This window comes from Salvelinus alpinus, chromosome 6 (assembly GCF_045679555.1).
Source record: "Salvelinus alpinus chromosome 6, SLU_Salpinus.1, whole genome shotgun sequence".
NCBI classification, from domain to species: Eukaryota; Metazoa; Chordata; class Actinopteri; order Salmoniformes; family Salmonidae; genus Salvelinus; species Salvelinus alpinus.
In genome coordinates, this window is record NC_092091.1 from 37,701,442 (window position 1) to 37,726,598 (window position 25,157).

At 42.7% G+C, this 25,157-nt stretch overlaps 1 protein-coding gene across 4 annotated transcripts in view; it reads left to right on the forward strand.

Annotated features, from left to right (window-relative positions):
- Positions 1–25,157, forward strand: part of LOC139578657 (CMP-N-acetylneuraminate-beta-1,4-galactoside alpha-2,3-sialyltransferase-like) — a 100,554-nt gene that overhangs the window by 53,646 nt on the left and 21,751 nt on the right. For all 4 annotated transcript variants that reach the window (XR_011675590.1, XM_071406566.1, XM_071406567.1 and 1 more), the window contains exons 5-10: positions 1,836–1,930; positions 9,602–9,665; positions 10,234–10,329; positions 10,590–10,776; positions 17,417–17,563; positions 20,234–20,380. Coding sequence is in view for 3 of the 4 variants with exons in the window: in XM_071406566.1 (XP_071262667.1) it covers positions 1,836–1,930; positions 9,602–9,665; positions 10,234–10,329; positions 10,590–10,776; positions 17,417–17,563; positions 20,234–20,380 (736 nt within the window). In the remaining variant the exon portion in view is untranslated. The remainder of the gene's footprint in view (positions 1–1,835; positions 1,931–9,601; positions 9,666–10,233; positions 10,330–10,589; positions 10,777–17,416; positions 17,564–20,233; positions 20,381–25,157) is intronic.

Below are 25,157 nucleotides of genomic sequence, written 5' to 3' on the forward strand. Positions count from 1 at the left end.
GAATTCTAGGTCAGGTGAACAAAAGGAATTGAGTTTCTGTATGTTGTTGTGATTACGCCATCAGTCGTAAATCATAAGGCATACACCCCCGCCCTTCTTCTTACCAGAGAGATGTTTGTTTCTGTCGGCACGTTGCGTGAAGAAACCGGGTGTCTGTACTGACTCTAACAACGTATCCCAAGTGAGCCATGTTTCCGTGAAACAGAGAATGTTACAATCTCTGATGTCTCTCTGGAAGGCAACTCGTGCCCACCTTGTTATCTAGAGATTGGACATTGGAGAGTAATATGCTAGGAAGCAGTGGATGGTGTGCTCGCCTTCTGAGTCTGACCAGTAGGCCACTCCGTCCGTCTCTCCTGAGGCGACCGCGTTGTTTTGGGTCGGCCTCTGGGATAAGATTGCATGTCCAGGGTGGAGGATCACATGTCCAGGGTGGAGGATCCGCTTCGGGTAAGACGTATTCCTGGTCGTAATGATGGTAAGTCGACTTCGCTTTTATATCCAATAGTTCTTCCCGGCTGTATGTAATAACACCTGAGATTGTTTGGGCTAACAATGTAAGAAATAATACATAAAATAACAAATATCTGCATAGTTTTCTAAGGACCTGAAGCAAGGCGACCATCTCTGTCAGCGCCATCAAGTCTTATGCTATCACTCTCTTAGGAACCAGAAGGAGAAAGTGGAGAAGCTAAAAGCAGCTCCAGCTGAAGTGGAGGAAACCACCAGCTTCAGCTGGAATGTCATTCTGTTTGATGAGAGATGGAAATATGATTGTGCATGGTGTGATCATAGAACAGAGGACATAACTCTCTGAGTTTGTAAACCTCACAGTGAATGTTTTGTTATCATTGTTTGTTCATTTATATGTCATTTCCAAGTGTATGTAATGTTGAACAGTATGGAATTAAAATGTTCAAAACGGGGGACTGTTGGATTCTGTGTTAAACTTGGAACATTGCTATCCTAGAGACTGGTTTTTACTTCAGACGTTAATGGTTATCTGTAGGAGCCAGATAGCTTTGGAATGTTCTAGGAGGATGGGAGGAAGTCACAGAATTGCTATAGGGGATACGGATGGACATCTGTGGATTAGGCAAATGAGGGGTTGAGGTCAGGTCAGATCCCGTTAAGGGAGAAATTGTGGTTTATTACCCTCTTCCTGTCGAACCATAATAGATTGGAGAGAAGGAGTGCCTAAATTGGAGTATATATACTTGTGGTGGTGGAAACATGTTTTGTCTAATGCAGCTGTATTGATCCTCTGGGAAGAATTAAACTTGGTTACGCTTTCATAGTGTCCGTTGAGTTATTTACTCTGAGATTTAGAACCTAACAGCACACCAAGACAACGCAGGAGTGGCCTTGGGTACAAGTTTCTGAATGTCCTTGACTCGCCCAGCCAGAGTCCGGACTTGAACTTGATCGAACATCTCTGGAGAGCCCTGAAAAAAAATGGGCAGCTACCCTCCATATCCGACTTGGCAGAGCTTGAGAGGATCTGCAGAGTAGAATGGGAGAAACTCCCCAAATACAGTGTGCCAAGCTTGTAGTGTCATTCCCAAGAAGACTTCAGGCTGTAATCACTGTCAAAGATGCTTTTTTAATACATTTGCAATGTGTTTCCTTTGTCATTATGGGATATTGTGTGTAGATTGATGAGGGAAAAAGCAATTTGATCAATTTTAGAATAAGGCTGTAACATAACAAAATTTGGAAAAAGTCAAGGGGTCTGAATGCTTTCCGAATGCACTGTATTTATGGCCTGTTAATTCTCACTAGTCTCACTCTCACTTGTCATATCTTGTGCTCTCTCTGTTTTTCTCTATCTCCAGGTTCACTAAACCAGCCCCCATGTTCCTTGATCCGAATTTTAGACGATTCAACAAAATCAGCAAATTCTTCCCACCTTTTGGAATAAAAATGCAAGGTATGGACCTCCATTTTAGATCTATTTAATTTTGGATGACCATGAGGATTGGGGAGCCCCTGGGAGTGGACACTGTTGACCACTAGCTCAACTACAGGGAGGGAGGAGGGTGTCTATGCTCTGGGTCACTGCTCAGATGAGGGACAGTACACCATGTCCAAATACTGGCCTTATTGAGAAGAACATCATTGTTTCTCCTAGCTATGCAGGGATCACAGCAAAGCAAAACATTTCTTGCTGCCCCTCGCTTATCCTTTTTAAAACAATGTGATCACCAATTTAACTTGTGTTTAATCTCATCAAATCCCTTGTAAAGCTGATGTTACAGTTCATTTGGTTCATTTGACATAAATATCAATGTTATAGCTGTTTATATATATATCTGTCTTAATGTAATGATGATAATGATGGTGTCAGTGCGCTCAAATTGTGCTAAATGTATAAATATCCCTGGAAAGGTATCAGGAGGATGACTTTGTAGTCTAGCTCTCCATGTTGCATGTGCAGAAAATGCCTTTATGTTCTCGGTATCAGAGGAAGAGTGTTTGCTAACTAGTGTTCTCATAGAAATCTGTCTGAATCTGATACCTGACTCCATCCATGCCCTGCCCTTTCTCTGTAACACTGAACAGTAACATTGAGCAGCACCAACACACTACAGGACCACTGTCAGATCCTTCTGCCTACCAGTCTCAGGCCCTGATTGGAAAGCCCAGTCTCGGCCCCACACCCAAATACATGTTAGTTGTGGAATGATTAGCTACAGTATGTAACCAGCCACTACCCTGTCTTCAACACAGCATCATCTAATCAGTTTTATTTCATTTAACCTTTATTTATACAGGTTATTGAAATAATCTATTCTGTAAGAGAGACATATTAATCAGTAATAATCAGTGAGCTATTTGTGGCCTGACTGCCTGCCCTCATCATCATGGCTGATCAGAACCAGGAAGCCCAACCAACACCCTCTACTCTCCCAACTAACCAACACATTCTGGGCGTTTTCTGTTCTGTGACTCGGTAGTAGGGCAGTTTGAGGGATCACACTAAATATATGGTTTCCACTTCTGCCTGAACATAGATTATTAAGGTCATACTGTAAGCCTTTGTCTTGTTATTGATTGGTTGGCAGAACTGGAGTCCTTCATTGTCAGTCATTGGGCTGTTTCAGGGGTGTGCCTAGCCTAGGTGCCTCACCCTTGCAGATGGTGCTATGGTAGCCTAGCCCTCATCTGATATCAGCTGTGTGGTTTGGCTGGAAGGAGAGACCATCCTTTCAAATGATTCCCATCCAGCCTGATTGATCTTGTCTGTTTATATCTAGGATATCACCACAGTAGTCAACAACTCTTCTCCCTGGTTGCATCCCAAATTGCAACCTATTGCCTATATAATGCACTACTTTTAATCAGACCCCTATAGGCCCTGGTCAAAAGTAGTGCACTATATAGGGAGAAGGGTACCATTTATTATGCAGCCCTCTCGCTCCCCATCTCTCCAGTGTTAGTCACAATGCAGATATGCAAGTCATTTTGGACAGAGCTGAGCCTGTCTCTACATCAATGCTTTTCACTGCCTCTGAGTGATCCTTAATTATACTATAGTAAGTTGTGTCACTGGATGTGTCATTTTTTCAAAATCATCTGTCATACTGTAGGTCAATGTTTCCTAATCCAGGGTCTGGGGACCCAAAAGGGTGCACATTTTTGTTTTTGCACTGTTCCACTTATCAACTCATCATCAAACTTTTGACTAGTGAAATTGTGGGTTTAGTGCTAGGGCAAAAACTAAAATGTGCACCCGTTGTGTCCCCAGGACCAGCATTAAGAAACACTGCTATAGGCTATATTGTTTTCACAATGGGCTGATTCAAAAAAAAAAAATGCCTCATGACAAAATTACAGTAATAATTATGTTCAAAAAGTATGGTAACTGAAAAACATATTTTGCTATCTTTGGGTCATGTTTTTTATGATCTCCATTGCATCTGAGAATTGAACACAAGTGCCTAATAGCAATTTAATGCTCTGGCAATTTAGTTAATCAATAATCATGAATAGCACGCAAGTAGCCTACTTGGCATAGGCCTACAGTTTACAGTCAAATCATGTGGACTTTCATCTCGTGACAAATGGTCCAGCGATTCAGCTCTCACAATTGTTTAGGCAATTACTGTTAATTTAAACTTGATCTCCTGAATTATAGGCCAAGTGTATTTACCCTTGTCAATTGTATAGAAAACATCCGGATTGCAGTCATTCCTTTCTCTACACTTTATATCTTCCTAGAATAACTGTCTATATAAATAGGCCTAGCTAGTATTGTTGTGCAGACAGGAGCATCTCAGTCTAAAGACTATAGGAAATTGTACTTCATAGTTACTCCCTAGGCCTTGCTAGAATAACTGGCTATGTAAATAGTGGAAATACAGTGGGGAGAACAAGTATTTGATACACTGCCGATTTTGAAGGTTTTCCTACTTACAAAGCATGTAGAGGTCTGTAATTTTTATCATAGGTACACTTCAACTGTGAGAGACGGAATCTAAAACAAAAATCCAGAAAATCACATTGTATGATTTTTAAGTAATTAATTTGCATTTTATTGCGTGACATAAGTATTTGATGACCTACCAACCAGTAAGAATTCCGGCTCTCACAGACCTGTTAGTTTTTCTTTTAGAAGCCCTCCTGTTCTCCACTCATTACCTGTATTAACTGCACCTGTTTGAACTTGTTACCTGTATAAAAGACACCTGTACACACACTCAATCAAACAGACTCCAATCTCTCCACAATGGCCAAGACCAGAGAGCTGTGTAAGGACATCAGGGATAAAATTGTAGACCTGCACAAGGCTGGGATGGGCTACAGGACAATAGGCAAGCAGCTTGGTGAGAAGGCAACAACTGTTGGCGCAATTATTAGAAAATGGAAGAAGTTCAAGATGACGGTCAATCACCCTCGGTCTGGGGCTCCATGCAAGATCTCACCTCGTGGGGCATCAATGATCATAAGGAAGGTGAGGGATCAGCCCAGAACTACACGGCAGGACCTGGTCAATGACCTGAAGAGAGCTGGGACCACAGTCTCAAAGAAAACCATTAGTAACACACTACGCCGTCATGGATTAAAATCCTGCAGCGCACGCAAGGTCCCCCTGCTTAAGCCAGTGCATGTCCAGGCCCGTCTGAAGTTTGCCAATGACCATCTGGATGATCCAGAGGAGGAATGGGAGAAGGTCATGTGGTCTGATGAGACAAAAATAGAGCTTTTTGGTCTAAACTCCACTCGCTGTGTTTGGAGGAAGAAGAAGGTTGAGTACAACCCCAAGAACACCATCCCAACCGTGAAGCATGGAGGTGGAAACATCATTCTTTGGGGATGCTTTTCTGCAAAGGGGACAGGACGACTGCACCGTATTGAGGGGAGGATGGATGGGGCCATGTATCGCGAGATCTTGGCCAAAAACCTCCTTCCCTCAGTAAGAGCATTGAAGATGGGTCGTGGCTGGATCTTCCAGCATGACAACGACCCGAAACACACAGCCAGGGCAACTAAGGAGTGGCTCCGTAAGAAGCATCTCAAGGTCCTGGAGTGGCCTAGCCAGTCTCCAGACCTGAACCCAATAGAAAATCTTTGGAGGGAGCTGAATGTCCGTATTGCCCAGCGACAGCCCCGAAACCTGAAGGATCTGGAGATGGTATGTTTGGAGGAGTGGGCCAAAATCCCTGCTGCAGTGTGTGCAAACCTGGTCAATAACTACAGGAAACGTATGATCTTTGTAATTGCAAACAAAGGTTTCTGTACCAAATATTAAGTTCTGCTTTTCTGATGTATCAAATACTTATGTCATGCAATAAAATGCAAATTAATTACTTAAAAATCATACAATGTGATTTTCTGGATTTTTGTTTTAGATTCCGTCTCTCACAGTTGAAGTGTACCTATGATAAAAATTACAGACCTCTACATGCTTTGTAAGTAGGAAAACCTTCAAAATCGGCAGTGTATCAAATACTTGTTCTCCCCACTGTACAAGGGGAAAGTAAGGACTTGGAAAAAGTACTTAAGTTTTTCCTTCCTATAAAATAATGTATTCCTACTATAACTGACTAGATAAATAGCAAGAGTTGTTGAACATGCAGACGATGGGCATCTCAGTTTAAGGGAAGCATACTTCAAAGATGCATAAAGGCCAGCAGTGTGTAAGGACAAGAAACAAAGTGAGGTAGTGAGAGCATTTGTTTACTGTAGAGTTTACAGAAAGATTTAGGGCCTCTCAGTGCCCATATCAAAAAAAATACTATGCTCTACATACTGAAGCATTAATATATTTATATAATATAGTATTCACTGTAATGTTTTTGCTGGAGTATACTATAGTATTCACTGTAGTGTTTTTATGGGCTTTACTGTAGTATTCACTGTTGTGTTTTTGTGGACATGACTGTAGTATACTGTAGTAAAGTTTTACTATAGGTGACCGACCGGCTCAATTCGGTCTTATGTTGCAAAATTTGAAATTGTGTTTTTAACCTTGGATAAAAGTTGAGACTCAGAGCTAGAAAATGGTATATCATACACTGCAGTTGAGGAACAATGAGAAAGTTATTATGCTTTGAAAGTTGATGGCCCTTGAATGTTTTGGTACACCTACTGGAGAGCTCTTTGTCTGCACCCATTCAGCATCGTTCACACCCTGTTAAGTCCTAGCCCCACGCATCTCTTTAAGGATTCACATGTAAGGCCATGTACTAAACAACCCAAGATTTCAAGACTTAAGGCTGGTTTATACTACGGGTGTGTTCGTAAATTCAATCTGGTGTGCCAGAGTGCGCTCTGGGCATTCGTAAACTCAGAGCGTTGTCAGATTGTCCGTTCGCATATTCAGAGCTTTTCGCTCTCGGGGCGTTTAGAGCGCACACTGAACGCTCTGGCCGAGGAGTAGGGTTGAGCCGAGCATTCTGACCTAACAACAGCAGTCAAGGAACCAAGGTAACTGGCTATCGTTGGCTAGCTTGCTAGCTACCTCCAGACACAAATGAGAGAAGAGCTCACTCTGACCATTTTACTCCCCCTAGCAGGGCTGGTAAGGCTGTTTTTATGTTATCCAGAGTGTTGGTGACTGTAACTGTGCTGCTGGCAACAATTTAATGAAACTTTTTTGCCTACGTTTACTGACACCGGCCATATTCAACGGGGGTTGAGCGTTCGAAAATTCATCAGTTATTCTGCACTCTGGCACACTCAGACAAGAGTGCTCTGAAATCAGAGTAGATAGCAAGAGTGAATTTACCAGCTACGTCTATCGACAGTTGTCGCAGTGACATCATTAAGATTCTATTGAAATGGTTACTTGCATAGTGGAGTCTTTTGTTTAGACATGTAGCTAGCTAAACAATGAACCATAATCTCAACTCATATCGTTACTACCCTGCATGAATATGCAGGTAGCTAACCAACCAGTTTCAATGTTAGCTAGCTAGCCAGATTATTTCACTTATAATTCACTGTATCACAATTCCAGTGGGTCAGAAGTTTACATTCACTAAGTTGACTGTGACTTTAACAGCTTGGAAAATTCCAGAATATGATGTCATGGCTTTAGAAGCTTCTGATAGGCTAATTGACATCATTTGAGTCAATTGGAGGTGTACCTGTGGATGTATTTCAAAGCCTACCTTGAAACTCAGTGCCTCTTTGCTTGACATCATGAGAAAATCAAAATAAATCAGCCAAGACCTCAGAAAAAATTTGTAGACCTCCACAAGTCTGGTTTATCCTTGGGAGCAATTTCCAAATGCCTGAAGGTACCACGTTCATCTGTACAAACAATAGCATGCAAGTATTAACACCATGGGACCACGCAGCCGTTATACCGCTCAGGAAGGAGACGCGTTCTGTCTCCTGGAGATGAATGTACTTTGGTGCGAAAAGTGCAAATCAATCCCAGAACAACATCAAAGGACCGTGTGAAGATGCTGGAGGAAATAGGTACAAAAGTATCTATATCCACAGTAAAACAAGTCCTATATCGACATAACCTGAATGGCCGCTCAGCAAGGAAGAAGCCACTGCTCCAAAACCGCAATAAAAAAGCCAGACTACGGTTTGCAACTGCACATGGGGACAAAGATCGTACATTTTGGAGAAATGTTCTCTGGTCTGATGAAACAAAAATAGAACTGTTTGGCCATAATGACCATCGTTATGTTTGGAGGAAAAAGGGGGAGGCTTGCAAGCCAAAGAACACCATCCCAACCGTGAAGCACGGGGGTGGCAGTATCATGTTGTGGGGGTGCTTTGCTGCAGGAGGGCCTGGTGCACTTCACAAAATAGATGGCATCATGAGGGAGGAAAATTATGTGGATATATTGAGGCAGCATCTCAAGACATCAGTCAGGAAGTTAAAGCTCGGTCGCAAATGGGTCTGTATGGACAATGACCCCAAGCATACTTCCAAAGTTGTGGCAAAATGGCTTAAGGACAACAAAGTCAAGGTAATGGAGTGGCCATCACAAAGCCCTGACCTCAATCCTATAGAGAATTTGTGGGCAGAACTGAAAAAGCGTGTGCGAGCAAGGAGGCCTACAAACCTGACTCAGTTACACCAGAATGGCACAAAATTCACCCAAATTATTGTGGGAAGCTTGGGGAAGGCTACCTGAAACATTTGACTCAAGTTAAACAATTGAAAGGCAATTTTACCAAATACTAAATGACTGTATGTAAACCTTTTTTTGTAAAAAACTGAGTTTAAATGTTTTTGTCTAAGGTGTATGTTAACTTCTGACTTCAACTGTAGCTAGCTAGACTATCTTACCTGTATACATGGATAGACACTTCTCCCTTTCTGTCACAGATGCCATGGTTGCCCTATATTTGAAGTAGTCCGGAGACAGGTGTTTTATATAATAGCCTTCTGTGTGTGCTCTTTTCGACTCCCTCTGCATATTTCCAATCAAACGGCAGAATTTTCTCAGTCTCCTTAGCTATCATACTCTAGTTCCACCTGAGAGCAACACTTTTGCTTTTTACAGTTTTACTACGTGATATTGTTAAAAAAAGATGTGCTAGAAAGGATTATCTACACATACTGACCAGCTCATGTTATAGACAGAAGCTTGCTACATGGCAGACAAATTCAAACTCATCTCTCGGCATGTCCAGCCCGCTCATTATCTCAGCCAATCTTGACTAGTGGAAAGGTTCCTGCATTTTTCGGTGGCTGAACAAACTAGGCTCGTAATTTAATAATTGTATTCGTATTTACAGATGGCATACAAGTTTGTTATTAAGGCACATGAAATTTCACATGTTCCAGAAGGTATTTCTGCCCCAAAAAATCATTTTGATAAAACAAAAGTTTACATTCAAATGGCTCTCCTGTGAAGTGATGCGCGACATACGCCTAGTTTCCTGAAACGAGTCACAGTATAAATACTGTAGTATTACTTTAGTAAAAACTGTTGTAAATACAATCGTAATTACTGTAGTGTTTTTGCAGATATTACTGTAGTATTTACTATAGTGTTTTTTGTTTTATTATCTTTGACATAGTGGGGGCATTTTCCTTGGGGAAACCTGATGTAACCTCATTCCCTGGGGTCCAAGAATTGCTGCCTGGAGAATGTGCTTGTTTAAAAATCTTCTCTTCTCTCCTCAGAAAAGATCATAGATAACATTCTGACAGCCACAAAGAGCTATGGTCTGGAAGATGAGCTGGACAGGTATTTCACACCTCTACCACAACAACATCAGGGGGCATCTTGGGGTATTTAAAGGGTCATGCCTGCTTCTCAAAGACATTCAGAAACTAACCTCCAGTATGCAAACTCTCGGCTTACTCAGAAATATTCTAGCCTGGTCCCAAATCTGTTTGTGCTGATTTGCCAATTTCTGGTCATTGTCATGCGAAAATGACCATATAAGTTGGCTAGACAGCACAAACATATCTGGGACCAGGCAAGAAATATGTTCTACCAATCCCGAAAACATTGCTGATTTACCAGTGTTCTGTCTTGTTAAGGGCTTGGATCTTTCCGCAACCATTATTTGCCGACCTGATATCATCAACTAAGGAAATTGGGAATGTGTTTAATTTTTCACCTGGAATGTAGAACTCAGACTAAACAGAGGTCACATTCTCTACTACATAATGCTGTCAGGGTACCTGATAGCAATTGCACAACTACACATAATATCAGAATAAATCACTGTGCAGTACTTGTCATTTTCCTCTCTTCACAAACCTCACAGACATTGTGTTTTTCTGCTGTTCTTTTCCTGCTCTTTTAGTCTGAGTTGTAAAAAGTGCATCATCTTGGGAAATGGTGCTATTCTTACCAACAAGTCTATGGGTGCATGGATTGACGAGTACAACGTGATTGCAAGGTCAGTTTTAAAAGGCACATCAACTCCAGGGTTCTTAAATAATCTTTCCTGGATTCCTTACATCCTCTATCCTCGCCTCTTTCTCAAAAGCACTAGAGGAGAAGATCCGAAGTTCTCTGACCTTCTCCAATATGTTTTGAGAAGGAGGCGAAGAGAGAGGATGCGAGGAATTGAGGAAAGACAAATTGAGTAAGAGCCAATGATTGTGAGAACCCTATGTTTCTAGATTCCTAATCCCAGTTGACCTGTGTGTGTTGCAGGTTGAACGAGGCTCCAGTGAGTGGCTATGAGAAAGATGTGGGCTCCCGGACCACTATGCGTATCACCTACCCAGAGGGAGCCATCCAGAAGACTGAACGCTACGAACAGGACTCCCTCTTCGTTCTCTCTGCCTTCAAAGCTCTCGACTTCAAATGGCTGCGGTCCATGATCTTTAAAGATAGGCTGGTAAGTGGTAATCCAGCAAAGAGTGACCGTTCCTACCACGTTAGGTAAAGTTCCAATTGAGTCCCAATTCATGGAGAAAACGTTAAAGCCATGCCATGAGAACATCAGGGTTGGGGTCAATTCCAATTTCATTTCAAATTCAATTCTGGAATTCAAGCAGGAAGTGGAGAATTTACTTGGAATTCAATTGGAATTGCAGCAATCATATTTTTTTATTGGAATTGAATTGGATTTAAATTGTCTGAATTTGAATTGTAAAAGAAAATCAACCCTGGAATGGATTTGGAATTGAATTGGAATTCAGACTGTCAGAATTGGAATTGAATTGGAAATTAAAAACATAATTGGAATGGAATTGGACTTTAGAATTTAAAAACTTGAGTTGCATTATAATTGGGCAAATTCCTGTTACTGGAGTTAATGCATTTAGCATTGTAATTGAATGCAAACTTCCTTTTAAATCAGTTTTCATTGTGAAAATTATCTTCCCCAAACTTGAAACTCAGGCAGTGTTTCTTATGGGTGTAGAGCCTAACTGGCTTACCTGTTTATACCCATCTTTACCACACTGTTTACCTCAATTGGATAATACTAGATAATAGTAGCCTTATAATCTGACTTTGGAACTCCGCACTTGTTGTGACTGGAGAATTCATATTTATGTCATTATACCATTTGTACCATTATACCATACTGAATTGTATGAAGAATATGTATGTATTTTTTTGGGCCGCCTCAGTCCAAACAATGTAAAAAACGAAATACATTATTAGGATGGTAAACCGTTTTCAGTGTAAACTTAAACGACCAAAACAGATATACAACATGTAGAAAAGATAATGTATCTAGATATTTTTATCACCAAAATAAAAGCTAAACAGTCTGGGAGAAAAAAAAATTCCCAAAATAATTAATTTAGCAGTATGTATTTTGTTATTATGTTTGAGCAAAAGAACACAGCCTTAGCCATGGCAAATGCATAAAATTGCAGGAAATTAGTGTTAAAACTGCAACATTTTCTCTCAGCTCCGAGGCAGAATATGTAGCAACGCAGGAAATTTGCTTTAAACCTGTAACATTTTCTCTACACCACCAAGATGGGAGCCTCTAAAACGTTCTCTAAAATTCTGCCACGCCAATCGGCCGACCACATCCATTGCCATGCCCCCTTCCACACCCACTAGCTAAGCCACTTTTTGATCCAGAAGAAACCCTGGAATACACTTTCAAGTTTGAGGGAGAGTTTATTTTCCTTGTACCACTCCACCAGGGCCCTCACCTCCTCCCTGTAGGCTGTCTCATCATTGTGGTAATCAAGCCTACCACTGTTGTGTCATCTGCAAACTTGATGATTGAGTTGGAGATGTGTGTAGCCATGCAGTCATGGGTGAACAGGGAGTACAGGAGGGGGCTGAGCACGCACCTATGTTGGACTCCCTGTTGAGCAGCATTCCAATGTTGCTTTTTAGTATAGAGGGCTATGACTTTTTAAGGTTGCTTTGTAGGGGGCTGTGACTGACATGGTTTTGGTCTAGCTCTGGTTACAGTCACTGTGGTCATTCCTTCATGGTTGAATGGCAATAGAACACATACAACACATTCCTACTTTCAAAATAACAGCATACCTTATTCTCCCTTCCTCTCTTCATTCTCCAATCTTTACAGAAGGATGGGTCAGAGTCAAATCGTATAGTATTGTATCTGATGTGGGCATAAATTGCATGGATATGAACATCTATAGGGGCTCCACAGACAGACTCCCTCCTGTCCTTGTCGATGCTCTGATCACTTAGAGCAGGAGGTGGGTCAGGGTGTGTGGGGTTCAGAGGGTTTGGGGGGCCAGGGCTGGAGGCTGACAGGCTATGGGATTCAGGGGTCTGATGCACATCAGAGAGCAACAGTATCTCAGATCTGGGCTCACCTGGCCTGCCCAATGCCCATAGACAGACAGTGGATGGATGGATGATAGGCATATCACCGGGGTGGTCCTGTGAGTCTGGATCACTATTCACACAGTGACAGACAGGTGGGTATTTCTATTTATTGTTGGATCCCCTACTCTTCCTGGGTGCAGACACATTAGGCATATCATACAATAAAATAAAACAGTATATCATATAACATCATTACACCAATACATACAGTGCATTCGGAAAGTATTCAAACCCATTGACTTTTTCAACATTTTGTTACATTACATCCTTATTGTAAAATGTATTAAATTGTTTTTCCCCCTCATCAAACTACACACAATATCCCATAATGACAAAGTGAAAACAGGTTTTTAGAAATGTTTGCAAATTTAATAAAAAATAAAAAAACAAATACCTTATTTACATAAGTATTCAGACCCTTTGCTATGCGACTCGAAATTTAGCTCAGGTGCATCCTGTTTCCATTGATCATCCTTGAGAAGTTTCTACAACTTGATTGGAGTCGAATCAAACTTTATTTGCGCCGAATATAACATGTGTAGACCTTACAGTGAAATGCCTAATCCAACACTGGAGTTCAAGAAAGAGTTAGAAAAATATTTACCAAATAAACTAAAGTAAAAAAGAACAAAAAGTAACAATAAAATAACAATAACGAGGCTACATACAGGGGGTACCGGTACCGAGTCAATGTGTGTGGGTACAGGTTAGTTGAGGTAATTTGAACATATAGGTAGGGGTGAAGTGACTATGCATAGATAATAAACAGTGAGTAGCAGCAGTGTAAAATACAAATGGGGGTGGTGTCAATGTAAATAGTACAGTGGCCATTTTATTTATTTAGTCTTGTGGTTTGGGGGTAGAAGCTGTTAAGGAGCCTTTTGGTCCTAGACTTGGCGTTCCGATACCGCTTGCTGTGTGGTAGCATGGAAAACAGTCTATGACTTGGGTGACTGGAGTCTTTGCCAATTTTTTGGGCTTTCCTCTGACACCACTTAGTGTAAAGGCCCTGGATGGCAGGAAGCTTGGCCCCAGTGATGTACTGGGCCGTACGCACTACCCTCTGTAGTGCCTTACGGTCAGATGCAGAGCAGTTGCCATACCAGGCGGTGATGCAACCAGTCAGGATGCTCTCGATGTTGCAGCTGTAGAACCTTTTGAGGATCTCAGGAACCATGCCAAATCTTTTTAGTTTCCTGAGGGGGAATAGGCTTTGTCGTGCCCTCTTCACGACTGTCTTGGTGTGTTTGGACCATTCTAGTTTGTTGTTGATGTGGACACCAAGGAACTTGAAGCTCTCAACCTGCTCCACTACAGTCCCGTCGATGAGAATGGGGACGTGCTCGGTGCTCCTTTTCCTGTAGTCCACAATCATCTCCTTAGTCTTGGTTACGTTGAGGGATAGGTTGTTATTCTGGCACCACCTGGCCAGGTCTCTGACCTCCTCCCTATAGACTGTCTCGTCGTTGTCGGTGATCAGGCCTACCACTGTTGTGTCGTCTGCAAACTTAATGATGGTGTTGGAGTCGTGCCTGGCCATGCAGTCGTGGGTGAACAGGGAGTACAGGAGGGGACAGAGCATGCACCACTGGGGAGCTCCAGTGTTGAGGATCAGCATGGCAGATGTGTTGCTACCTACCCTCACCACCTGGGGGCGGCTCATCAGGAAGTCCAGGATCCAGTTGCAGAGGGAGGTGTTTAGTCCCAGGTTCCTTAGCTTAGTGATGAGCTTTGAGGGTACTATGGTGTTGAACGCTGAGCTGTAGTCAATGAATAGCATTCTCACATAGGTGTTCCTTTTGTCCAGGTGGGAAAGGGCAGTGTGGAGTGCAATAGAGATTGCATCATCTGTGGATCTGTTTGGGCGGTATGTAAATTGGAGCGGGTCTAGGGTTTCTGGGATAATGGTGTTGATGTGAGCCATTACCAGCCTTTCAAAGCACCTCATGTCTAAGGACATGAGTGCTATGGGTCTGTAGTCATTTAGGCAGGTTGCCTTTGTGTTCTTGGGCACAGGGACTATGGTGGTCTGCTGAAAGCATGTTGGTATTACAGACTCAATCAGGGACATGTTGAAAATGTAATTGAAGACACCTGCCAGTTGGTCAGCACATGCCCGGAGCACACGTCCTGGTAATCCGTCTGGCCATGCAGCCTTGTGTATGTTGACCTGTTTAAAGGTCTTACTCACATCGGCTACGGAGAGCGTGATCACACAGTTGTCCGGAACAGCTGATGCTCTCGTGCATGCCTCAGTGTTGCTTGCCTCGAAGCGAGCGTAGAAGTGATTTAGCTCATCTGGTAGGCTCGTGTCACTGGGCAGCTCGCGGCTGTGCTTCCCTTTGTAGTCTGTAATAGTTTGCAAGCCCTGCCACATCCGAAGAGCGTCGGAGCTGGTGTAGTATGATTCAATCTTAGCCCTGTATTGACGCTTTGCCTGTTTGATGGTTCGTTGCAGGGCATAGCGGGATTTCTTGTAAGCTTCCGGGTTAGAGTCCCGCACCTTGAAAGCGGCAGCTCTACACTTTTGCTCAGTGCGAATGTTGCCTGTAATCCATGGCTTCTGGTTGGGGTATGTACGTACAGTCACTGTGGGGACGATGTCCTCAATGCACTTATTGATAAAGCCAGTGACTGATGTGGTATATTCCTCAATGTCATCAGAAGAATCCCGGAACATGTTCCAGTCTGTGATAGCAAAACAGTCCTGTAGTTTTGCATCTACTTCATCTGACAATTTTTTTATAGACCGAGTCACTGGTGCTTCCTGCTTTCATTTTTGCTTGTAAGCAGAAATCAGGAGGATAGAGTTGTGGTCGGATTTACCAAATGGAGGGCGAGGGAGAGCTTTGTACGCGTCTCTGTGCGTGGAGTACAGGTGATCTAGAATTGTTTTCCCTCTGGTTGCACATTTAACATGTTGATAGAGAATTTGTAGAACTGATTTAAGTTTCCCTGCATTAAAGTCTCCAGCCAATAGGAGCGCCGCCTCTGGGTGAGTGGTTTCCTGTTTGCTTGTTTCCTTATACAGCTGACTGAGTGCGGTCTTAGTGCCAGCATCTGTTCTTGGTGGTAAATAAACAGCCACGAAAAGTATAGCTGAGAACTCTCTAGGCAAGTAGTGTGGCCTGCAATTTATCACAATATACTCTACTTCAGGCGAGGAAAATCTAGAGACTTCCTTAGATTTTGTGCACCAGCTGTTGTTTACAAATATGCACAGACCGCCCCCCCTCGTCTTACCGGAGTGTGCTGTTCTATCCTGCCGGTGCAGCGTATATCCCGCTAGCTGAATATCCATGTCGTCATTCAGCCACGATTTCATGAAACATAGGATATTACAGTTTTTGATGTCCCGTTGGTAGGATATTCGTGATCGTACTTCGTCTAGTTTATTGTTCAATGATTGCACGTTGGCGAGTAATATTGATGGTAACGGCAGCTTTCCTACTCGCCTTCTGCGGGTCCGGACGAGGCATCCGGCTCTTCGTCCTCTGCGTCGCTTCCTTTTGCGAATAATTGGGATGTCTGCCCTGCGGTGTGTTTGGAGAACATCGTGTGAGTCCTGCTTGTTGTTGTTGAAAAAATATGAGTCTAATCCGAGGTGAGTGATCGCTGTCCTGATATCCAGAAGCTCTTTTCTGCCGTAAGATACGGTTGCAGAAATATTATGTACAAAATAATTTACAAATATCGCGAAAAAAAACACAATAGCACAATTGGTTAGGAGACCGTAAAACGGGGGCCATCTCCTCCGGCGCCATCTTGTGTAATAGATGGCAATAGTAGGTGTCATCTTCCATCAGTTTTCACCCTCCGAACAACCAGGTGAAACCTGAGACCATATGTTTTTGGTTTCCCTAGGGTGAGGGGGGGACTGTGTCCCTGGACCTGGCTTTATGTGTCCCTTTCTGTGATGTTGTTGCCCCATCAGAATCAGAAAGGCCCTTTATTCAGAACCGGTCTGACAGAGAGGTGGGTTGTGTCTGGGCTTGTCCTGGGCACACAGCCAAACCACCTCAAAGCCACTTGGCCATATTTTAGTCACTCTTCATTTGGAAATATCAAAGGAATCACTGTGGTTTATTTGTACAGGTGACGTGTGTTAAAATTCACTGACCAACTGCTAAGCATCAGCTCTCACTTTGCCATTTTCTCAGCTGAAGAGAAGAATGAATGACTAATGAGGCAGAAGAACATGAGAAGCAGACCTTGGTTCAAATATGAAACTGAAATAATTTCAAATACATCATCTGTGTTTGATTATGCTTGGCTGACTTAATGAACCAATAGAATAGTCCCCAAATGTAAAATCCTGCCCATCTGGCATTCCAAGCAGGCTAAAACAAAAGCTTAAAGTATTTGAAATGATTTAAATTAGTATTTGAACCCAGGTCTGATGAGAAGAGATGTTGAGGTGCTCTGGGCTGGCTGAGCTCCCTTGTAATTGATGGTCAGGTCTGAAAGCTGGATGACTTGTGCTGTTGGAGACCACCAACAGAGAGACATCACATTGTTATAGCAAGTGGTAAATGTATTACTGATGTCTTAATTTGTTATTACCATTTGTAATGCTATTATTCAAATGAACCTTTCTTCCACTTTCTCTCTCTCTCTCTCTCTCTCTCTCTCTCTCTCTCTCTCTCTCTCTCTCTCTCTCTCTCTCTCTCTCTCTCTCACTCTCACTCTCCCTCTCTCTCACGTAGCATAGTACAGATGGGTTCTGGAAGTCTGTGGCCCGTCATGTCCCCAGGGAGCCCAGTGAGATGAGGATCCTCAACCCTTACTTCATCCAGGAGGCTGCCTTCAGGTTCATTGGCCTGCCACACAACAAAGGACAGATGGGGAGAGGGGTGAGAGACTGGGAAACTAACTGATCGAAACACAATGCCATCAACCGCAAGAATCAGGCTCTGGTTTTATACAGCTAACAACTAGTCATTTACATAAATAGCCTACAGAATATGTGTTATCAGGATACTCAAGGTAGTTTAATTACATTCTAAGAAATTAAATATAAAGAAAAAAAAGCTCAGCTGTTTCACACATAAGCATGCGTTAATGGCTGGGCTGGGCTGCACTGGTTCATGTGCTCTCCTTGTCTGTGTGCCTGCTCCTATCAGGACAGGTCAGCCCTGACACACAGCAGACCAGGTCAGCCCTAACATACTACCCTAACACACTGTAGACACACAGCAGACCCTCCAGGTGCCCGATAGTAGTAGCTTTTAGTAACATCCTCGGAACATCAACACCTAGTAGAGAGATGTGGTTGAGAGCCACGGAGGGAGCAAGGACTTGGGAAGCATGGACCTGGGCTGGAGATGTGGAGGCTGGAGTTGGTTGGCCCTTTTTATCAATCAGTAGCTTTGCCGTAGCTGCTAAAGAAGATGTGCTTCCCTGTTGCAACATCCACACCTATAGAGGCATGGCTCCGAGCCATGGAGGGAGCAAGGACAGTAGGCTGGAGATAGGTGGTTGGCTCTGTCAGAGAGAGCAGACACCTTCAGCACCACAGATAAACCTACAGCAACTGCTCCCTCAGACACCAGAAGCCAGCTGATAAATCCACTTTGTCCTACCTGGGCGTCCAGCTATCTTTAATAGGATTTCAGGCCGAACAGAGAGAGAGCAAAAAAGGGGGAGAGGGAGATGGCGGGGGGGGGGGGGACACACTGTTTCCCACCACCAGTTAACAAAATAAATTGACATTGTTTCCTGAATCAAATCAAGTTTTATTGGTCACATACACATATTTTGCAGATGTTATCGCGTGTTTAGTGAAATGCTTATGTTCCTAGCTCCAACAGTTCAATAATACCTAACAATACAAAACAATACACGCAAATTCCAAAAATGAAAAGAAAGGAATTAAGAACGGACAATACTCAATATAAATATACACTGAGTGTACAAAACATTAGGAACACCTTCCTAATATTGTGTTGCACCCCATTTTACCCTCAGAACAGCCTCGATTCCTCAAAGGCATGGACTACAAGGCATCAAAATCGTTCCACAGGGATGCTGGCCGATGTTGACTCCAATGCCTCCAACAGTTGTGTCTAGTTTGGCTGGATGTCCTTTGGGTGGTGGACCATTCTTGATTCACACGGGAAACTGTTGAGCGTGAAAAACTCAGCAGCATTGCAGTTCTTGACACACTCAAACTGGTGCCCCTGGTACCTACTACCATACCCCGTTCAAAGGCACTTAAATATTTTGTCTTGCCCATTCACCCTCTGAATGGCACACATGCAAAATCCATGTCTCAATTGTCTCAAGGCTTAAAAAATCCTTCTTTAACCTTTCCCCCCCTTCATCTACACTGAAATGGATTTAACAGGTGACATCAATAAGCTTTCACCTAGATTCAACGCTTAAATGTGTTACTCACATCGTAACACATCGTGTTACTTACATCGTAGAACAAGCACTCAGTCTCCACTTGCGAATCCACTTTGTCTCTGTAGTGACGATTTGCCGACGGGAGGGAGGGGGCGGGCCTTGTAGCTGTCCCGGAAGGGGGAGTAGCAATGGTCAAGCTACATTAAATGCGGCCTCGGGATATGCGGTTTCCAGTTTGCACAAAGTCCAGTGTAGTTCCTTGAGTGCAGTCGCGGTGTTGGCTTAAGGGGGAATATAGATGGCCGTGATGATGACCGAAAAGTATTCTCTCGGTGGGTAATGTGGTCACCATTTAATAGTGAGGTATTCCAGATCGGGAGAACAAAAGGACTTGAATTCCTGTACATTACCACAATCACACGAGTAGTTAATCATGAAACATACACCTCCGACTTTCTTTTTCACAGAGAGTTCTTTCTTACTGTTCAAGGGATGTTACGGAGAACCCAGATGGCTGTATGGATGGGGACAGTATATCTGGAGAGAGCCATGTTTCCGTGAAACAGATTATGTTACTGCCCCTGATGTCTCTCTGGAAGGAGATCCTCGTCTTGAGCTTGTCTACTTTATTGTCCATGGACTAAACATTAGTGAGTAGTATTCTTGGAGGCGGTGGATGGTATGCAAATTAAAGCCCACTCCGTATTCCTCTTCTGCTTCGAGGGCGTCTTGGAGCAGCCACTGTGATGAGTGGAAATGTCTTGGGAGGTACGAACAAAGGAGCCAATTCAGGAAAGTCTAATTCATGGTTGAAATTATGGTGACCGGGCAATCTAATATCCAAAAGTTATTTTCGGCTGTAGGTAATAATGCAAGAAATGTTCTGAGCAAATGATGTAAGAAATAACACGCAAAAAAAAAATACTGCAAAGTTGGCTCGGAGCTAGGAACTGGACGACCATGTCGGCGCCATCTTTTCGAGTCTTGACTCTGTGACTAAAGTCTTTCAAATAGTTCCATTACTTCTGGTTTGGTAACCTTTTTTAAACTTTTTTTTTATTTTTACATTTCTTCTTTGTTACCCCATGTGCTATTAACCTCCAGTAGTTCTAGTAGTCTACTTTACTCACTGTCCTGTTTCAGGGAACATTTGTCTTCTCTTCTGTGTTTTCCAGAATATTCCGACACTGGGGACTGTTGCCATTACAATGGCCCTCCATAACTGTGATGAGGTAGCCGTGGCTGGATTTGGTTATGACATGAGTACCCCCCACGCCCCCCTACACTACTACGAGAAGATCAGGATGGCAGCCATCAAACAGGTACAAGTGACCTGACACTGACAACAGCCATTTGCCCCGTCTACGTATTCTCTGTCGACCCCTTAAAGGGTCACAGTGGGGCCTTGACACACACACATGAACACATGCACATGCACATCATGGAAACATGAAAATAAATATGTCATCTATTTTGTATACAATGCATTCATCTGACCATGAGGTCACACTGACCTACTGTATAGCAGAAGGTTTGTTAAGATTTCTAGCAGTCCTGTTGAAATAATGGAAGCTGAAAGAGGGGCATGTGTAATATATGTTGTCAGTCTGATAGTTAACTATGGATGATGGTTGTGTCATCCTTACCCAGCAACTCACCTCTCAACTACATGTTCACACACACACACGCACACAGTCCACACAGCATCAAAGTGAGAAGAACTGATGGCTTAGTTTGGTGCCAACGTTAAAATAGCTTCATTAGGAAAAACATTTATAAATGTCTTGTTAAACAAGTGGGAAATTAACAGACAAACTGACCTGAATATTTGAACCATAATTGGCACAGTAATTGTAAACTATTTCCAATTAAACCTGAGTCATTCTTTCTAGAGACTTTACTGTGTAGTGAACAGGTGTCTGGTGTATGTTTGGCTATATCTAGAAAGCCTCAGATCTGCTTTTCATGCACTCACTCACCCTGCGTAACAAATGGCACCCTATTCCCTATAGTGCCTATATAGTGCACTACTTTTGACCAGGGTCCATTGGGAATTGGCTGCCATTGAGGACGCAGGTGTTAGTCTCTTAAGTTAGGTTGTGAAAGCCAGGGTTAGGTTAGCCTTGTCGCAAACCAGGCTTTGCTAGTACGGGAAGCCTGGGGAAGTTTCATGTAAGAAATCAGCTAAAGATGGGTGGGAATCCAGTGTAAATCAGTGACGCCTCACAACAAGTCAAACCCATCAAATGCCTTGCTTGGCGGAACTCGAAAGGTGCTCACCAGATTAGTGCTGTAGGAGCAAAAGTGCATGTGGACAAAATGTTTTTAACAAACAAGCATTGGTGACAAACATTCTAGAACATTTGCAGCATGCTGGTTTTCACAGCATTTCACTGTTATTCAAGATGAGCTAAAGCTGCAGCAAGAGGGGAGAAATGGTCTCAAATGCTGGCCATATAAATGCCATTTGGACATTTCTGGAGTGAAATTTGGCTGTGCAGGCTAGCATGAGGGACAAGATGTAGCTAGCTACAATGAGTTTTGTTTTGAGAAAAGTCAGCTAACCTTGTAAGGTATAACTAGCTAGCTACCATTAGCTACTAGCTAGTTTCATTTCTCTCACCATTATAACAACATTTTAATAAAAACAGCATATTATTGACCTAAAAGCTTAGCTGTGATTAGTATCTAGCTTATACAGGGTGATAGGCCACATAGAGCAACCCTGTACTGTACATCTCCTGCAAACTCAACTCTGGTCCTTTTTTTCATTGTTCCCCTCTAATGAGGGACTGATTTAGACCTGGGACACCAGGTGGATGCAATTAATTACAAGGTAGAACAGAAAACCAGCAGGCTCCGGACCTCGTAGGGTAAGAGTTGAATACCCTTGGTCTTTCTGCTATGGAAACAACTACTTCCTTTTTGCAAGCAACATTGCTGAAATTAATCAAATGAACCTCATAATATGTTACCTGTAATGCTCATCTCCTGTAGCCTAATTGTTGTCATCTTCTTTTCATAGTGTACCTAAATTACAAGGGTTGAATTTCACTAGACAATTTCATATGTCAGGACTTAACAGGAATGTACCAAATCTGGTATATGGTTTGCCTCATATACATTGTCTACTGGTATCATTTTAAATTGAGAACATATAGCTCAACATGTTAACAATGTGTGAGTTTAGCTGTTCTCTGAGTGCTACAGGCCTATGGCTGCATTGGCGATGCATGCCATATGATAAACGACTAAATAGATTCAGATATGCCGAGACAGATTGACAATCAAATAAAACAGATCTTACAACTAGACAAAAAGGAAATGTTCATTTGTGAATACAACACAGAAACCGACACATTAGAGACAGAACCCCTCTTTATTACAGGATTGTGATATGTGATTAACCAACATTGACACTAGTTCATTTTGAATAATAGTAATAAAAAACAAAAAAATAGAAGTTTAAAGGTGCAATATGCAGAAATCGCTCCCCCATTTTCTGGATGCTAAAATTCTAATTTCAGTTTGTGACAAAACAAGCAATATATAGTGAAGAGAATTGTACCACATAAACCGCTGTGAAATATCCTTTCAATAACCAAAAATATTGTATTTTCAGCTGTTTGAAGCTGGTGTACACAACCGAAAGTAAAAGACTCAAATACAAAAACCAATGAACGGGAAGCATTGAAATTGTGCACATAGAATACATCTACCGCTTCTATAAGTCACATTTCTATGTGAATTTGGTTGGGTCGCCCAAAAAGTTACATATTTCAGCTTTAAACGCTTCTCTTCAAAGAATCAACTCTTCATCACTACAAAATGTACAAATAAATTAACTAATATTTAAAGATTAGACATCTAGGTATAAACAACAATAAATAATTGAGTTGTAACAAGTAGGCTATTATTACTAAAGCATAATTTCAGGAGAACAAAAAAGATATATACACCAAAGGTGGCAAACCTTGCTCCACTGGTCCCTGATCTACTGGGTGAGCAGACTTCTGTTTCAGCCCAGCAATAGCACACTTGACTATCACCTCATTAGGGTTGATAAGTTGAATCCGGTGTGTTATTGCTGAGCTGATGCACACCAAGCAGACCTCCAGCAGGGTTGACCTGCTCCAGTTGTAATAGGTTGATACATTGTGAGTAATATAACGTATATAACGTGTATAACGTGCTAATATAGGTACTGTGGGCCTACACCTATAACTCATGGCATATAGGTAGGCCTATCTACAGTATATTAGCACATGTTGCATACAAAAATAATGCTGGTATACACACTTGCTTTATGAGAAGGTGTTAAAGTTCATAGTTAGCCATTGTTCTGTAAACGCAAGATGAAAAGTACCAGCGGCTTAGTTTTGGCCCCAAGGGAGAGCAGGTCTGCCGGACCCATGGCCCAGTGAGACACGGGTGCCGGCCTGCGTAGATGGAAACAGAAAAGTCTGAGCCTTTTGGGTAAAACACTGGGGTAAATCCTGGATGAAAATCTGTCTCTTGGGACATTCATTGGTACCCCTCTCCATCTGCAAACACAGGTTTTCATTGATTTACATATCTGAGGACAGAAAACATCACAAAGAAACAGGCTTCATTATACTCAAATTAGACAGCACTGAATATTATGTTGCTAATATCTCTCTGTCTTTCCCTCTAGAGACTGGAACATGAGAATCTTTTCATAATGTCCTCCCAGAAAGTTTCCTACCCTATCCAGTAGTCTACACTCTCCCTTTACTGACAGCTGGAAGTACATCCTCTTCCTAATCAAAAAGAATGTTATTGGTCACGTACATATATTTCCCCGATGTTATCGTGGGTGTAGCGAAATGCTTATGTTCATAGCTAACAATACAATACACGCAAATCCAGTTCTTTTATATAAAGGAATTAAGAAATGTAGTAATATTAGAATGAGCAATGTCAGAGTCAGGAATGGAAATATATATCTATATAATTGTGTCTATAGACATCATGGACAGTATATGAATAGAAAAGGTGTGTACAGCAGTAGTTATATAGGATGAGCCTTGACTAGAATACAGTATATACATATGAAGTGGGTAAAACAGTATGTAAACATTATTAAAGTGACCAGTGTTCAATGACTACAGTATGTACATAGGGCAGCAGTCTCTAAGGTGCAGGGTTAAGTACCGGGTGGTAGCAGGCTAGTAAAAATGACCAAAGTTCAGGGCAGGCTACTGGGCGGAGGCCAGCTAGTGGTGACTAGCTGGCTCGTACCACGGCCTGTAGATGTTCTGGAGGGCAGACAGTGTGCCCCCAGTGATGCGTTGGGCTGACCGCACCACCCTCTGGAGAGCCCTACTGTTGCGGATAGTGCAGTTGCCGTACCAGGCGTTGATACAGTCCGACAGAATGCATTCAGTGGTGCATCTGTAGAAGGGGCCAAGACAAATTTCTTCAGCCTCCTGAGGTTAAAGAGTGAGGTTGAACATGGATGGACCATTTCAGGTTGTCATTGATGTACACGGCGAGGTACTGGAAGCTTTTAACCCTCTCCATTGTGGACCCGCCGATGTGGATGGAGGCTTGCTCCCTCTGCTGCCTCCTGAATTCCACGATCAGCTCCTTCGTTTTGTTGACGTTGAGGGAGAGATTATTTTCCTGGGCCCCCTTATTTTCCACTAGGGTCCTCACCTCCTCTCTGTAGGCGGTCTCGTCGTTGTTGGTAATCAGGACTACCACTGATGTGTCGTCTGCAAACTTGATGCATGACTTGGAGACGTGCGTGGCCATGCGGTCATGGATGAACAGGGAGTACAGGGCGGAGCTGATCACGCACCTTTGTGGGGTCCCTGTGTTGAGGATCAACGTAGTGGAGATGTTGTTTTCTACCTTCCCCACCTGGGGTCGGCCCGTCAGGAAGTCCAGGACCCAGTTGCACAGGGTGGGGTTCAGACCCAGGGTCCTGAGCTTAGTGATCAGCTTGGAGGGCACTATGGTGTTGAAGGCTGAGCTGTAGTCGATTAACAGTAATCTTACATACTGTATGTATTCCTCTTTTCCAGATGTGATAGGGCAGTGCCATGGCGATTGCGTCATACATGGATCTGTTGG